This window comes from Emys orbicularis, chromosome 3 (genome assembly GCF_028017835.1).
Source record: "Emys orbicularis isolate rEmyOrb1 chromosome 3, rEmyOrb1.hap1, whole genome shotgun sequence".
In the NCBI taxonomy this organism is placed as follows: domain Eukaryota; kingdom Metazoa; phylum Chordata; order Testudines; family Emydidae; genus Emys; species Emys orbicularis.
Window position 1 is genome coordinate 50,568,293 of NC_088685.1, and position 16,707 is coordinate 50,584,999.

A 16,707-nucleotide genomic window follows, 5' to 3' on the forward strand; every position below is an offset into this window, starting at 1 on the left:
TGCTCACATCACTGGGGTGTGAGGGGCGAGTCTCTGCCACATCTCCCCGTGGTGGGGGCGGAGTCCGCCCATCCCTGTGAGGGGTTGCCCCAGTGGGGCAGGCGGCGGCCGGTTTGTTCCTTTGGCGCTGCGCGGGGTCTGCTCTGGGGGAGCGGGAGGCGGAGTCGCAGCCGCCGCAGCCCCGGCTCCTCAGGCCCGGGAGCGCCATGGCCCAGGCCAGGATCAGCGCTAAGGCCAGCGAGGGACAGCCGGCGGGGCAGCTCCGCGGGCGCTTCTTCCGCTCCACCTCCATGGCCGACTGCTCCAGCCGCCTGCTGCAGAACCTGGACCAGCTGGAGCTCAGGTACGGCGCGGCTGCGCTCGGGGGTCTGGCAGTGCAGACGGGGTTGGGGGCGCCTGCTAGTGGTGCGGCAGGGTATGTGGGGGGAGGCGTCCTGGTGCGGCAGAGTATTTGGGGGGAGGCGTCCTAGTGCGGCAGGGTATGTGTGTGGGGGGGAGGGGGGCCTCCTGGTAGTCCGGCAGGGTATTTGGGAGGGGAGGGGGGAAAGGCGTCCTGCTAGTGCGCAGGGCATTTTTGGAGGGGTCTTGGTAATGCGGCAGTAGGGACTGTTGAAGTGTGTTTCTGCAATTGAAGAACCTTGCTAGACATGTGCTCAGCCAACGGTGTGTGTGTGTGTGTGTGTATGTATGTACTGGAAGCCTTAGTAGGTTGATGCTGTTGCTGATTTCTTCTCTCCCATCTGTGCGTCTATTCCTGCCACCGGACTTGAATGAAAAAGAAGTTTGCTGCTGTTGGGATTTAAACAGGCTGTGAGTGAAGAGCACAGCTGCTTCCACTGAAGTGCTGGGAGGGGGAGGTCTGGGGGAAAGACCTATATATAGTTTCCAAGTCATAGGGGTAGGAAGACACAGTTGTCATTATAGAGACCCTGTGTTCACACTTCTTACTGAACACAGCGTATTTGAATTTTGAAGGGTTAGGCAGCAAGGGAGCTGTTTGCTTTATAAGGGGAGCTCCATTTTCCTTAGAGAATCATGTTGTTTCACAGAAGATACAATAATTCAGTGGAGCCAGGGTGCCATTTCAGGTTTAAGTAGGAGGGGGCAAGTTTAACTGATTGCAGGGGCTAGTTAGGCACCAGAAAACTCTAGGATTGTGGTGGTTTTTTTCTTTTTCTTTAGATAATTTAGAAATTAGCTGTCAGGAGCACAGTATCTAATTCCTATGTAAAGAAAAAATATACAAACACTAGTTAAAGCCATATTTTAAATTTATATGTACAGCAAGATATTCCCAGTTCTGGAGGTATCAGTTTTGGAACCTTAACAAAGATATCAGAAACATAAGTTTGATACTTTGTACACTATCTTTAGTGGAGAGAAATAAAAATAAGTAGCATCTGCTTAAAATCTGTGTACTTTCTCTAACAGACACACTGTGTTGCTGCCATTATCTACTCTATTTTAGTCAATTGTTGTTCACTCCACTAAAAACATATTTACTTTAACATATGTGATTAAATTTTTTTCTCTTTATTTTGGCATATATGTTCATAGGCACTGACTCCGTGGGTGCTCCAGCGTGCAGGAGGCTGTGGGGGAGGAGTGAGGACGCGGCGCGCTCGGGGGAGGTGGCAGAATGGGGCAGGAAGAGGTGGAGCAGGGGTGGGAAGAGGCAGGGCGGGTTATGGTCTTAAGGGAAGGGGTGGAGTGGGGGCGGGGCCTGAGGCAGAGCCGGGGGTCGAGCATCCCCCTGGCACAGTGGAAAGTCGGCGCCTGTGTATATGTTTACCAGTCACAATCATGTATGTGACCCACTAACATTTGGCTCTATCATTACTCTTAGGATCAGACTTGGAACTGCATTTATTTTCATATGAACTTTGTTATTTTAATGGATATAACTAAAATACAATTTGAAAATAAGTGACCATCTGCACAGTGTCTAAAGTTATATGTTTAGCTAATTGTTTTTAAACTGGCAAAGCTAAGGTGAGTACAAGCTAAATTTACGTTCTAGAAGGACACTATTATTTGATTGCACCATTTTAAATAAAGAATGACAAAGCACAATATGGTAATAAAAGTAATAAAGCTAATTACTGCGCCAAGACAAGTTAGGTATTTTAGAACTCACTATTCAAATAATTAAATTTAAGCATAAGAGAGAAATAAAATTATAAAATTCACAGGCCAGTCAAAAAACTAAAATAACAGTACTGCAATCCTTAATGAACGTTTAAAGAATAATATTACAGAGATTATATGTGCATTTCAACAGGAAGTACCAAGAAGTAACATCAACAATAATAATACAAGAATGTGTGAAGGGGAACGTGTATGTGAGTGCACTGTCGCTTTAAGTCAAACACTTAGGAGCCTGAAGGCTTGTTCAGTTCATCCCCAGCTCAGTGGAGACTGGGTACATGGGTGGGAAGAGGGGGACACCCTGACACCAGCCCCTGCCCACTTCTGTGCAGAAGATCAGGAGGCAGCTCCCAGTCCTGAGTAGTTTGGCCAATGGCGGCTCCATTGATCAATCCCAATCTTTTCAGTCTCTCTTCAAATGAGTTTTTCCACATCCCTAAATCCCCTCTAATTCTGCAGTATTCTTTTTTGAGGTGGGGTGATCAGAACAGCACACAGTATTCTAAATGAGGGTGTACCATTGATTTATATGATGACATTATAATATATTTTCCCTGTTGTTCTTCATCCCATTTTTTCTGCATATAACGGCTTGTTAGCTTTTTTGACTACAGCTGCACATTGAGCAGAGGTTTTCGTTTAGCTGTCCACAATGATTACCAGGTCCTTTTCCTTAGTTAATCCAGTTAAAAGAGAACTGTACAAGGGTAGGCATAGTTCATGTTTTTGCCTCCAATGTGCATTACTTCACAATTTGTTTTAGTTGTAGTAATTTTAGGTGGTGTTGTAACTACAGGAGTGAAAAGTGTCAGACAGAATAGTTTTCAACTGATTTCTTTCCTTGGCCTTCCCCATCCCCAAAGACAGTACCCTGCTGTGATATCAGTTTCCTCATCTTCCCTCCCCCCTTCAAGAAAATCTATTCCACAAATGAAACTGTTCACTACTTCATCTTTCCTTACAATTTAGGGATTATCCCCCCTCCCACCAATCTGTCAGACTAGATGGGTTTCTGCATACAAGAGTAGTCAGTGGATTTAAAAAAAAAAAAGTCACTGCCTTAAAGAATGAAGTGCTGCTTCTAGACAGCAACACCAGCAATCTTTCTTTGAATGAGTGTTAGTGTGGCAGGGGAGTGTAATTTAATATACATCATACTGCAGCGAGCGAAATAAAACTTCTATTTGTTGGATTATTCTTGGTAATATAAATGGCGAAATGCAGTTGAATACAGTACTAACCTACCATTCTCACTGAAGTGATGGCATTGGGGACACAGAACTATAAAACTATTAGCTTAATCATATAATTCTTAACCCATAACTAGTTTCCCCACATTTATTCCAACCCCAGTTCTGAGGGTATGCTTCTAAAATAAAAGCTAGTAAATCTGAGGTAAAGGAGAGAGGATATGTTGGAATTGGGCTCCATTGGTAGAAGTCATTTAGATGTGCTAGCTTGGCCTTCAAGGAATTGTTCCACCCAGAAAATTGGATATTTGTTATTTCTACAGACCTGGAGCTTTTCCATTGCCATGACTTCCTTTTCCTCCAAAAAAGCTCATCTGCATCTATATATAGGTCATGGTATTCTGGTGGCCATAACTAAGTGAATTCAGAGCTCTCTAAATACTTGTATTGCATATATTTTTAATATAAAGTCAGACTCACATTCCCTTAATGTACTCTATTGCTTCCCTTAAAGTGTGTCTCTGTCCTGCTGAAACTACAGGGGAACTTTTTTTCTTAAATAGGTGTTTATTAAGTAGGGTACCTGAGAACAGAAACACAGAGATGCTAAATAGTTCATCATATTAAATTGCAAAAGCTTCACTTTGTGTTGCTGCATTGTGTTTATCACGGTTTCAAAAGAGGCTGCACAGTGAAACACACAAAACCTACCAAAAATTACTAACCAATTTAAAAGTTTACATATAACTTTGCTGCATAACCTTTATATATGAGCAATTCGAATAAGTCAAAATGCTTTAAAATACAGATGGGTGTTACAGCTCCAGTAAAAAAGCAAGTGTCAAATTACTCATCTGGAAACAAAAGTGCTGACTGGCCTATCTGTTCCATGGGGGAATGTTGTGGTCAGATAAGTGGCATGTACTAGAGCAGGGGTGGGCAAACTACGGGCTGGGGGCCGCATCTGGCCCTTCAGACATTTAATCTGGTCCTCAGGCTCCCGCCAGGGAGCGGGGTCGCAGGCTTGCCGGCTTGCCCTGCTCTGCGTGTGCTGTGGCTCCCGGAAGCAGTGGCATGTCCCCCCTCCAGCCGCGCCTCCACATAGGAGCCAGAGGGGGGACATGCCACTGCTTCCAGGAGCTGCTTGAGGTAAACGCTGCCCAGATCCTTCACCCTTGACCCCCTCCTGTGCCCCAACTCCCTGACCCAGCCCTGATCCCCTTCCCACTCTCCAAACCCCTCAGTCCCAGCCCAGAGCACTCTCCTGCACTCTCAACCCTCATGCTCAGCCCCATCTCAGAGCCCGCACCCCCAGCCAGAACCCCCACTCCAACCCCTGCCCCCTGAACTCCTCATTTCTGGCCCCACCTCACAGCCCACACCCCCAGCCGTAGCCCTCACCCCCTTCCGCACCCTATAGAGCTGGAAGGGACCTCAAAAGGTCATTGAGTCCAGCCCCCTGCCTTCACTAGCAGGACCAAGTACTGATTTTTTGCTCCAGATCCCTAAGTGGCCCCCTCAAGGGCTGAGCTCACAACCCTGGGTTTAGCAGGCCAATGCTCAAACCACTGAGCTATCCCTCCCCCAAAACTAGTGCTCTAGGTGAGGTTTGAACTCACAACCTCAGCATCACTCCACACAGCACTGCTCTATAAGTACTGTGCACTAACCCATTGCACCACTGGAGCCCATGAATTATTATTATTATTGTTTTGTGAGCTTTCTCTTTTCCTTGTCCTCTCTCATTCTTCCCAATACTTGGCTCTTGAATCCCTGAGCCACTAAATCTATAGGTATTATTGCAATCTAAATAATTTACTTATATTTTAATTTACATTCTGTAGTGTTGTGAAAAACTGATATTTGTATAAGTGATAAATGATCATGGAATATACAAGTAAGTGGAATAATATGATTGTGTGTGTGTGTATATATATACATATACACACATAAAATATTTTGTATACTACTGATCTTTATATTATTATGCTTTGTTTAATGGCATTACTGTATAATACTGTGTTTAATAATTTATATATGTAAAAAGAGTGGGTTCAAGTTAATATTTTTATAGATTTACAGTCTGGTTAGATTCCTGCTCTGTAGTGCAAGACTTTATAGTATCTCTAATGAGCTGATGATTAGAAAAGAAGTCTTGAGAGCTCTATGCAGCCTTTTTATTGTGACTGAGATGTCCTTCACTGGAGGATCAGGAACCAATGAATAGCAAAGGTCTCTCGGGTCTAATGTTGAATCCTGGACCAAACCTAACTAGACCACAGCCGACCTGATCCCAAGACTGTCAAGTTATTTTCATACCCGGCCTGAGAAAATAATGAAAAAGGAAGGACTCGCTGGCTTAAAATTGCAAATAATAGCATTGGGGCGACAGAACTTGGGGGTGGTGGTGAGGGGGCTAGTTCCCCTCAATTGAAATATTGTGGGGGTTGAACTGTTTCTGCCCCCATGCATCACGTCCATGGGGGCAGAGGCAAGAACGGGACTGGGGGGACTGGAGCCATGCCCAGGATCAGACCAGGGAGTAGGAACTGGGGTAAGTGGGGCCATGATACCAGTGCCTGTTGTGGGGAGCTGGTCCCGGGCCGGGTAGCCCTTTTCTCTCCCCAGCTGCAAAGAGTCCTCTGAGCTGTCAGGTGATGGTGATAGGCCTGGACAATGGGCACTCAGTGGCGGGTCAGCGCAGAGGGAGCTGGGGAGGCTACAGCCAGGACCGGGCAGGAGAGCAGGGACAGCCAGGACTGGGCAGGAGAGCAGGGCCACCCAGACAGAGTTGTCCCCCTGAGGAACTGGGCACAAGTAGTGGGGAAGTAGGGACTGGAAGGGCTCTGCCAGGCAGGCGTCACTTCTGCTCCTGGGCCTTCCTGAGCTCTCCCACTGTCCTTTATATCTCCCAGCTTCCCTCGTCCCTCCCCTCCTCCCCCAACTACCCCTTAAATCTCTCTGCTCCTCTCTGCTGGCAGCTGGAGCCTCCCACTGCCCCTCCTCCCCCATGTGCACCTTAGCCCACACATTCAAAGTTAGCTTTCACTGCCTGTGAATAGCATAGTTGGCACACTCAGTGATAAGCGACTACTCAGAATGTATGCTAGTCAGATTACACCTGACCAGACCCAAACCCAACACTTGTAGTTGGGTGCCATTGGGTTTTGGTTGAGTGGCAAAGGTCTAATCAGAACCCTTTCAAACATTTTAAAGCTTAATATTTTCACTCTTATTACTGTAACAAATATTCAATTTGATTAAAAATGTATTTACTTAGTTGAGCTCTTCTGGGTGGGTTTGCAAATCAGCATTAATGTGTTGTTACAGTACTTAATTTATGTCAAGGGAATTGTTTTATTAACACAACAATTCTTTTTATGGTTGATTTACGTTAAATGCTACAAAGGAAAGGCAAATTAGAATTGTAAGATTATGAAAATACGAAAGAAAAGAAATCTAATACCTTGTCCATATTAAAAAAAAAAGTTAATTTTCACTACCATACTTCTTTTGGGGACCAATTCATGGGGCTTTTGCATCCATGGAATTGTGGGAAAAGATAAGGTAGTCTCCCATGATCCCTGACAGTGATTATATTGCACTACAGGAAGAATCTACTCCTCAGCCTAAATAAATAAATAAATAAAAGTATTAGATTAGTAGATATCATGTATTTTTTTGAATGTGTGATATTCCAGATGTACGCAGCTAAGTATGCTAGAAAGATTGCTTTCGTATTGGCCCTGGTTACATGTAAGATTGAGGACCCTCCCACTTGCAAGCAGTCATTTTCTCCATCCTTCTGTCTCCCTTTTTGAACCTCTTTCCCAGACACATTCACGCCCTTCTCTTCCAAGTTGAGTATGAAAGTCGGTGCACTTGTTACATAAGTTGAGATGCTGCTATTTCCACTGCATTGAAGAAATTAGCTGTTCCTTGTGTTCGAATGAATTTTCACAGGTTTTGATGTCCCGTCCTTTCACTAATGCAGGATGGGAATTTCATCATAAAAAGTACAGGGAGCCAAGTGAATTTTTAATCCATTTAATATGTTCTATGTTAGTTTTATGTTTGCAGTGTTGTTGTAGCAGTTTTGGTCCCAGGATATTTGAGAGACAAGATGGGTGAGGTAATATCTTCTTCAGGTCAGAAAAGTTCTGTGTAGCTCAAAAGCTTGTTTCTTTCATCAACAGAAGTTGGTCCAATAGAAGATATTATCTCACCCACCTTGTGTCTCATATTAATTTTATATTGTTTTAGTTCTTTTTTAATCAAAATGTTGTGTGGAACCAAATCAAGTGCCTTAAAGAAGTCTAAGTATATTATGTCAACACTATTACCTGTATCAACCAAACTTGTAATCTCATAAAAAAAAATATTGTTAGTTTGACAGGATCTATTTTCCATAAGCCCATGTTGATTTGCATTAATTACATTACCCTCCTTTAATTCTTTATTAATCAAGTCCCATATAGTCTTTCTTAAACAATTCCCGTATCAACAGTTCCATTATCTTGTCCAGAATCGATGTAAGACTGACAGGCCTGTACTTAATTGTGCCATTCCAGATTAATAGCTCTGGAGACTGAAGTCTTCCGTTTATCTAAAGAATAAATGCATGACCAGCAACAGCAGTGTACCATGTTGAATATCACAACATGTCTCAGTCCTGACCCCAAGAGGTCACCTCTCGGGCGAGAGGGCCATGAATTACTCTGCAGAGCCATGCATTCCTTGCACTTTGCAGATAATGCAACAACAACAACAAAAAATCTCGCTGACAAGTGCCACTTTGTGGCGATGCAACATACTGTAGTAGACACAAATGTCTAGAGTAGCCACCAAACAGCAATTATTGCAAATAAAATAATTCTTAATTCTGGTTATCAGATTTTACATAAGATATTAACACTTATCAAGGCATTACTTTTTAAAGGGCATTTTTATCAACTGCATATTACGAGATGTTTATATTTATCCTGTTGCTCCACAAAATCTTGCTAAACTAAGCTGTCAGCTTCTAATCACATAACAATCACTCAGTATTTTAAGGAAGTGGTATTTTAGAAATCCTCTTTAGAATTATACTGATTCAAGCTGCATCTCTGTAATGCAGTTCACTGTTTTTCAATGTCAGATGGTAGGACCTGATCCAAAACCCACTGACATAATTGAAAAGGATCCCATTGACTTTGATGGAATTGGATCAGGCCCTTATTGAGTGTGTTGAATCAATGTATGCGTGCAATTGAATTACTATAAAAATAATCTGTTAAAAACTCCAAATTTCTTAATTTTAGTTTCAAGTTTCCAAGGGGAACAACAGTGAAGGGATACTTTTTTTTAAAAATTCTGAAAAATACTTTAACCAATGTTTTTAAAAAAAAGGCATAGTTGAGTTATTTAATATAATCATTAAAACAGCCTCGCAAAAGTGCCATAATAATGTAACCAACTCAGATACAAAATCAATTCACCTGCTTTATTACTATCTTTATTATTATAATGAAAATGAGTCACTTTACAATACTTTCCTCATCCCCCCAAAAATCCACGCCTTTGTCAAGAATTTGTATTAAATTATTTTCCCCTCACTAGTTACAATAAGTATGTCTTAAACGTAAGCTTTCACTTACAATTATTAGGCTTGTATCTAAATATTTCTGCATTTTCATCATAGCAGGATTATTTTATTATTGTTCCTCTTAAGAGTGAAAAAAAATCTAAATGAACTTCGCTTATTCCTTTATCTAAGCTTCCTTTTTTCCACCCATCTTTTGCTCTCAACTCATTTTCTGGCTGAAATCTTTTGGGGCAGTGATGTTAGATGCATGTTTATCTCAGAGCCTACCATAAATGCCTTCATCTTTGAATTCGCTGTACAGGAGACTTAAAAAAAATAAATTGTTTGTTTAATACCATCACCAGTTTCCACACTGTATTGGATACAAATAGACAATCCCTGCCCTGAAGAGCTTACAGTTCTCCCAGTGTATACTCACATAGGGGTGCTGGAACAATTTGTATAGGGGAGGTGCTGAGTGCCTTTGAGCAAAACTGTAAACCCTGTATATGATGAAACCCACTTCAAGCCAGAGGGTGCAGCAGCACCCCTAGTTCCAGCACCTATGTTCTCCCATCCAGATCGAATTAATCATCTGCACAGTGGTCCTGGGAATAATGTTGAAAAATTGCTTTTTTTGAGTAAGCTTCTTTGGATAGACAGTATCATAGTCCTGCCTCCCTCCCCCAAACACACACACAACCTAGCTTTAATTTAGAAAGATGTAAAAAGAGTGATTCGTAGATCATCTTCTAGTACTATGACAGGTTTATCAAGACAAATATACTTAGATGTCTTGTGTGTTAGAAAAGTTGTACTGTTTTAACTAAACTTAAATTTAAAATTGATTAAATGCAGATCAAACCCTTTTTGAGCAAAGGTTAAACCAATTTAAATGTATCTGCATTAGGGGGTTGTACTGATTTAACTCAATTTTAAATCACTTGAGTTAAACCAGTGTAACTTTTTTAACTGCAGACACATATAAATAGTGAATAGTGATCACCATCTTGTGGCTACAATCTGTAATGCTCTAGAGTACAAAGTATTTTGACTGCCTGGTGGATTCCATCAGAAAGAGAGAATGAGCCATGTTCTGACTGTGCTTGGTACCAGGGCCGGCTCCAGGCACCAGCTTAACAAGCAGGTGCTTGGGGCGGCCAAGGGAGAGCGGCGGCACCTGCGGCAATTCGAGGGCGGCAGGTCCCTCACTCCCTCTAGGAGCGAAGGACCTGCCGCCGAACTGCCGCCGCCGATCGCGGCTTTTTTTTTTTTTTCCCCCAATTGCCGCCGCTGATTGCGATTGCGGATTTTTTGTTTGTTTTTTGTTTTGCTTGGGGCAGCAGAAATGCTGGAGCCGGCCCTGCTTGGTACTATAGTTAATGAACACTGGGATAGATGAGAAAAATTTGTCAGTAAAATTACAACTAAAGGTTGATTTAAAATCAGCAGTAGGACTGGAATGCCACAAATGTATAGCAGTTAAGACAATTTAGTGGTGTACTTTTAGTACAATGCTCTGCAACCTCAGAGATGTAAGGCCAGGGAACATCAGGGATTTAATTTCATAGCTGAAGTTCCTAGACTGGGAGATCTGTAGAAATAGTGTATTTGATCTCTCTTGGAAAGGCATGTATCATGTTGCTATTAAGTAATCCTCCCAGCATCCTCTCCCCAGGCATTGTCTGCCTTTAGTTGGAAGGGCGGGTTGAAATGAAGTTAGGCTCAAGAGTAGTGTGGGGATATACATGGGAGGCCATTTTAATCCCCCCACCCAATAAAAAAAAATCAGAACAAATAAAAACTTAGACTTTGAGGGAAAGAAGACAGAAAAATTGCAGCCACATGTTTGTGCACAATGGACGATGTAAAGGGAATTTGGTCAAGATATTATTGGAACCTGAATGGTTACTCAGTGCCACGAAGCAAAATCTATCTTTCTACTTTGCCACCTTTAGTTGAGATGGAAGAATTAGAAATAGAAAGCAGTTACATAAGGGGGAAAGTAAAAGAACCTGTCCTTATTGAACTTGTGTGGTCATTTATGCAGAGCTATGTGGCACAAGCAATCCTCCCCCTTTGTTGTATTCTATCATAAATTACTTTGTATTTATTTTCCAGGGGATAGGAAATTTGTTAGGTAAAAATATTAATGGTATTGGCACTCTGGTTGTAACTAATATCCAAGTGAATGTCAGAGAGAATAGATCACATTTTTTCACCATGTTTAATAAACATTTCAGGATAGGTGGATTCTCTTGGTTTTTACAGAGAGTTTCATAGACACTATGAAACAGACCTCAATTTGGGAATTGTCTAAAGTTTCTGCCTTATCGATTGGAAGAGTCTAGAACTGTCAACAGACTCATGTAATGGTCATCATATGACAGGTGGGAGAACTGGGAAAACAGAGTTTGTATCATTTTTGCACAATCCTAGCAGCCAGTTAAATCTCAGCAAACCCTCTACTCCAGTGGTGGGCAGCCTGCGGGCCGCACACGGCCCGTCAGGGTAATCTGCTGGTAGCCGCCAGACAGTTTGTTTACATTTGTACTGCCGCCCGCAGCTCCCAGTGGCCGCGGTTCGCCGTTCCCGGCCAATGGGATATGCAGGAAGCGGCGCAGGCCACGGGGACATGCTGTCCGCCGCTTCCTGCAGCTCCCATTGGCCGGGAACGGCGAACTGCGGCTACTGGGAGCTGCGGGCGGCTGTGCAAATGTAAACAAACTGTCTGGCGGCCACCAGCGGATTACCCTGATGGGCCGCAGGTTGCCCACTACTGCTCTACACCATGACATTAATATTACTCAGGCGAGTGCAGAAACTGGAGGATTGAGCGGTGAAAAGTTTATCTTTTGGCACTAATCTCCAGTGCTAATGATTTCCCTACTGTGCATTTTCTGTCTATTTGTGGCGTTCCCCAATTAGTTTAATCAATTCCAAACCCCTAACCTTCAGGGCATGGTGAAGGAATGGGAAATTAACTGAAGGATTGAAACCCAGGTTTCCAGTATAGTATTTCCAAATCTGAAGGCCAGATCAAGCTCTCTAGTACACAGCAAAAGGGGGAGGGGAGAATAAAGGAGCACAAATAATGGCCAGATATGACTAAACAGAGAGCACAGAGAGCAAAGCTTATATGACATGCTCGTCCCCCAAATAGAAGGATGTTACACATTTTGTGTGTAGTATGATGAATGGGACCAGAGAAAGAGGGTCAGGTTTCTGGAGGAACCTAGTTTGCTGCATTACCTGGAGTTTAGGAATGTGCTGTTGCCTAAACTGCTACTGGACAAATACAGGCCTCTATACATTTCCTACAACTGCTTGCCTTCTGCATCACCGACTGCTAAGGAAATAGTGATTGTGGAGGCAGTGTGTAGAGCTGGCGTGCAAACACTCAGTGCAGCATGCTCACCTATTAAAGTGTGTTATCCAGAAGGAAATTCCATCTAAAGTTAATACCAAGCTGAACAGCATTAACTTTGGCTCTATAGTTTCTTTCTCCTTTTTGAGAGGGATGAGGGGTTGGTTGGTGTATTTCTGTAGCTGAGATACCAAGGGCTACATTATTCATGAGAGCGCCATGCTATGATTGACAGTGACTCCACATTGATGCCCTGAGAACTGCGGAGGAACCAAGATGCCCCAGGAATCCTTATGTTCCATGCAGCTGCTAACTCCTTATCCCCTTAGTACCCTGGGATTTCTGCACAGGAAATTGCAGAGAGGTCGCTAGCTTTTCTTAGGGTTGCAACTTTGGTTGGATGAATTCCTGGAGATTTCATCACATGACATAATCTTTAACTAAAGATTAATCTTTAATTCCTGGAGACTCCAGGACAGTCCTGGAGGGTTGGCAATCCTAGCTTTTCTCTTAGCACATTTTTACATAGAAGGACTTGATGGTCCTTTTATCACGTCTACACTGTGATAAAATACCTGTGGCTTCAACTCTCAGAGCACAGGTTAGCTGACTTGGGGTCAGGCTGCAGGGCTAAAAATTGCAGTGTAGACATTTGGGCTCAGGCTGGAGCCCAGCCTCTGAGACCCTCCCACATCGCAGATCTCAGATCTTCGGCTCCAGCACATGCCTGCGTATCTACACTGCAATTTTACAGCCCAAGCCTGAGTCAACTGACCAAGGCTAGCAGTGGGTGTGCTGTGGGTCTTTTATCACGGTATAGGTGTACCTGATATTGCCCTGAATTGGCAGTCATGTCACTTGTCTGACAACACTGCAGTGTTGCTAAAACTAACTGACAGGGCAGACTGGAAAAAACAAAGAAACACTGAGAGCATGTTATGTGGCTGAAGTGACTTTATTATATATAGATTTTTTTTTCTTCTGCTTGGTTCAACTTTACTCAGGGTTGAAGCCTTGCGTGATGCAGCCTCTGCTATGGAACAAGAAAAAGAAACCCTGCTAGAAATGATCCACAATATACAGAACAGCCAAGATATGAGGCACATCAGTGAAGGTGAGAGTCTGCCTTTTCCTAGATTCTCATTTGAAACTTGTTTTGGAGAAATCAGTGGATACAATCCTAAATTACAGTTAGTGTATGTGTTTTACGTGCAGCTCAGTTGAACTATTTGAAAGTGGTGAGGGAAAAGAATAAATGTAAGTCTGTTTGAGGTAATGTAGTGTTAGTTAGATGGATCCTGTTACCTTAGTAGCCTTTTACACCTGACTATTCAAATTCAGATCCTAGTTCAGTGTAGGGGACTGCTGTAAGCATTATTGCATATGTGAAAATTACCCTTTTGTCATGCCCAGCCCATCACCTCCTTTTCAACGTCAGGGTCAGCTCACCTGTGATCCTGGTGGGGGAGGACTTTATTTAGACATATGGAAACTGATGGACACAATTGAGTTTCAGCTGTCTCTAAAGGGGAGAATTGGCCTATTAGGCAGTCGTATTTATCCTTTCTCCTCTTACAGAGATTTCTTAGCTGCCTCTTCCTATATGTAATCCTCACAGGTTACCTTGATATTCAGGTGACCTACCTTGATATTCAGGTGACCATCCATTGGATGAATGGGACCTTGCCCACTATGTTTATTAAAAGTCAAGCAGGGAAGTATTCTATTAATCATTGGTTACAATCTGTACTGTCCCCCAATAGGAGAAAGGGTACTAGCTTCTGTCAAACAAGCAGTTCTTAAGCAGACAGCTAAAGAAACAAGTCTCTTGCCAGTGGTGATCTTGCTGATTTCGCCCTGTTTTTAACCATCCTCTTTTATGTAATAGTATCAAGAAGGTTGTGACACAGCAAGGCTGATGTCATCTGGACATCATCCTTTGGTTTCCTGGTTACTTTAATTTTATTTGTTTTTTGACAGAATATGGCATGGAAACTGTAGTAGATGCCCACTCATACAATGGGTGCGTGTGCCTATTAGAAAAAACATAAAGTAAAGTAAGATATTTTTGGTGCTAGCAGTATTCCCCATTATAAGTACAGGGAATACCTTCTCAAACTTGAAATATGCTATATACCATTAGAAGAAAATATTTCATCTGCTTCCACTGTAGCCATAAGGAAAAGTCAGGTGTCCAAAGACTTCTGAAAAATCTAAATAGCAGCTGATGAGGTGATGTTATCTAACTAACAGACACTAATTGGGGCAGACTGGCTGGCTCATTAGTGGTACCATTCTTTTTATTGAAAGATTGCAGAGGGTGATGCTGAGTAAGGGCTTGTCTACACTTACAGCACTGCATTGGTGCAGCTATAGTGCTTAGTGAAGATGCTACCTATACCGACGGGAGAGTTTCTCCTGTCCACATGGATATTCCACCTCCCCGAGATGCAGCAGCTATGTCGACGGGAGAAGCCCTCCCGTCGACATAATGCTGTCTACACTAGGAACTTATGTAGGTATAACTACGTCACTCAGGGATGTTGATTTTCCACACTCCTGAGCAACGTAGTTATGCCGACATAAGTTCCTTGTGTAGACCAAGCCTCAGTTATTTATCTGCCCCGATAAATCTCTCATGTAGGGTTCCACAAGGATCTATTATGTTATCCCTGTGAGCAGTGCTCTAAAAATACAGTTCACGCAGCCAGTGGAAGGTCAAATCATAGCCCCTTCCTGGCATTTCATTTTATGCCACGGGGGAGGGAGAGCTCAGTGGTTTGAGCATTGGCCTGCTAAACCCAGCGTTGTAAGTTCAATCCTTGAGGGGGCCATTTGGGGATTTAGTGCGGGATTGGTCCTGCTTTGAGCAGGGGGTTGGACTAGGTGACATCCTGAGGTCCCTTCCAACCCTGATATTCTATGATTAATAAGTTAAGAAACCAATCTCCCCCTTCTCTCCATGCTTAGTTGCACTACTGCATAGCATGCAAGAACTAATGCAACAAGTCCAATAAGGTGCTCTTTATCCAGTTCTATTTTATGTAGCAAAATACTTATTTAATTTTTTTGGTAGCTCTGCTAGAAGTTTATGTAGATGCTGTGACTATAGTGGCTTAGTTCACATGTTTTCCTATCATGAAGAAAAAGAAGCACTGAAGTGTAATTCAGCTCAGGAAATGACTGTGAAAGTGGTATACTCTTATTCAGATAGACTCTGAACAAAAGCAGTATATTGCCTCATTGCAGTAACGCATAACCTTTTACTGGTTTTTTTTACTGCTGTTTGCACTGCAGAGCCAACACAACTAATATTAAGAAGCAGGATTCTATTCCATTTTGTGCATCATCAACAGACTTGTCTAATAAGGTCCAGGCAGTTATATGCATGCAAGCCAGCTGAAAGAATGAGCTTGGCCAGGTGTCAAAGAGGGTCCAATTTAGCATGCAGTACCATTATTATTGGAGATAATGCACGAGATGGAGGAACTGAGTTTAACTCTCAAGGACCAGGCTGCGATAGAAAGGCTGGTAGTTAGATTGTACCTGTAAACGGAGTACATTTGGTCTAACATTGAGACACAAATTTAGGACTCCTTCATTTTTACAGTCACTGTTCAAAATAGAATCACCAATTAAACTTTCTGATCTACTTTAAAAATATTTTTATTGCAAACTAACAGCAGAGATGTGTATATACTACGTACACTAGGGAAATTTGATTGTATGTGTAAAGCTGTTCATACCTAAAAGGGCTAGTTTGTAAATCAGAACATTTTATTTTTAAATTTAGGTGAAAGAGAAGAACTTTGCCTGACTGCCAGTCGTCTGATGGGCCGAACCCTCACTGTTGAGGTTTCTGTAGAAACAATACGAAACCCACAGCAGCAGGAATCCCTTTTGCACGCCACAAGGATGATTGATGAAGTAGTCAATAAACTCCTTGACGATCTGGAAGATTCCAAAAGCCGTTTAAAGTCACTTTATGGTGCATGCACATCTGAGGTACCATCTGGACCCATTGATCAGAAATTTCAGTCTGTTGTAATTGGATGCGCTATTGAAGATCAAAAGAAAATCAAAAGGAGACTAGAGACTCTGCTTAGAAATATAGAAAACTCTGAAAAGTCAATCATGTTGTTAGAACATCCAAAATCAACTGTCCAACAGCTTTGCAACAATGAACAGGATTAAAGTAGTGCTAGGTATTTGGGCAGATCAAAGTTAAATCTCCATAAAGAATGCACGGAATGCAAAGAAAAATGTTACTTTTTAGCACTAAACTAATAATACTTTAGAGTGCTGGGTGCAAATATTAAATAAATCCTGATAGCACTGCCTTAGGTATCAAAAAGAACATAAATATTTTCTTTCACAATGAAGATGTGATCTAAGAATGCTATCAGGTTTGCTCCTCTAGACTTAAACTTTATTGG

General features: G+C 42.4%; 1 protein-coding gene across 1 annotated transcript; it reads left to right on the top strand.

Moving 5' to 3' along the window:
* Positions 1 to 206: 206 nt before the first annotated feature.
* BAG2 (BAG cochaperone 2) lies at positions 207 to 16,465 on the top strand. Its single transcript, XM_065402187.1, has 3 exons — positions 207 to 343; positions 13,276 to 13,385; positions 16,065 to 16,465. Exons 1-3 carry the CDS (start codon positions 207 to 209, stop codon positions 16,463 to 16,465), a joined length of 648 nt encoding a protein of 215 aa, XP_065258259.1.
* The last annotated feature ends 242 nt before the right edge of the window (positions 16,466 to 16,707 follow it).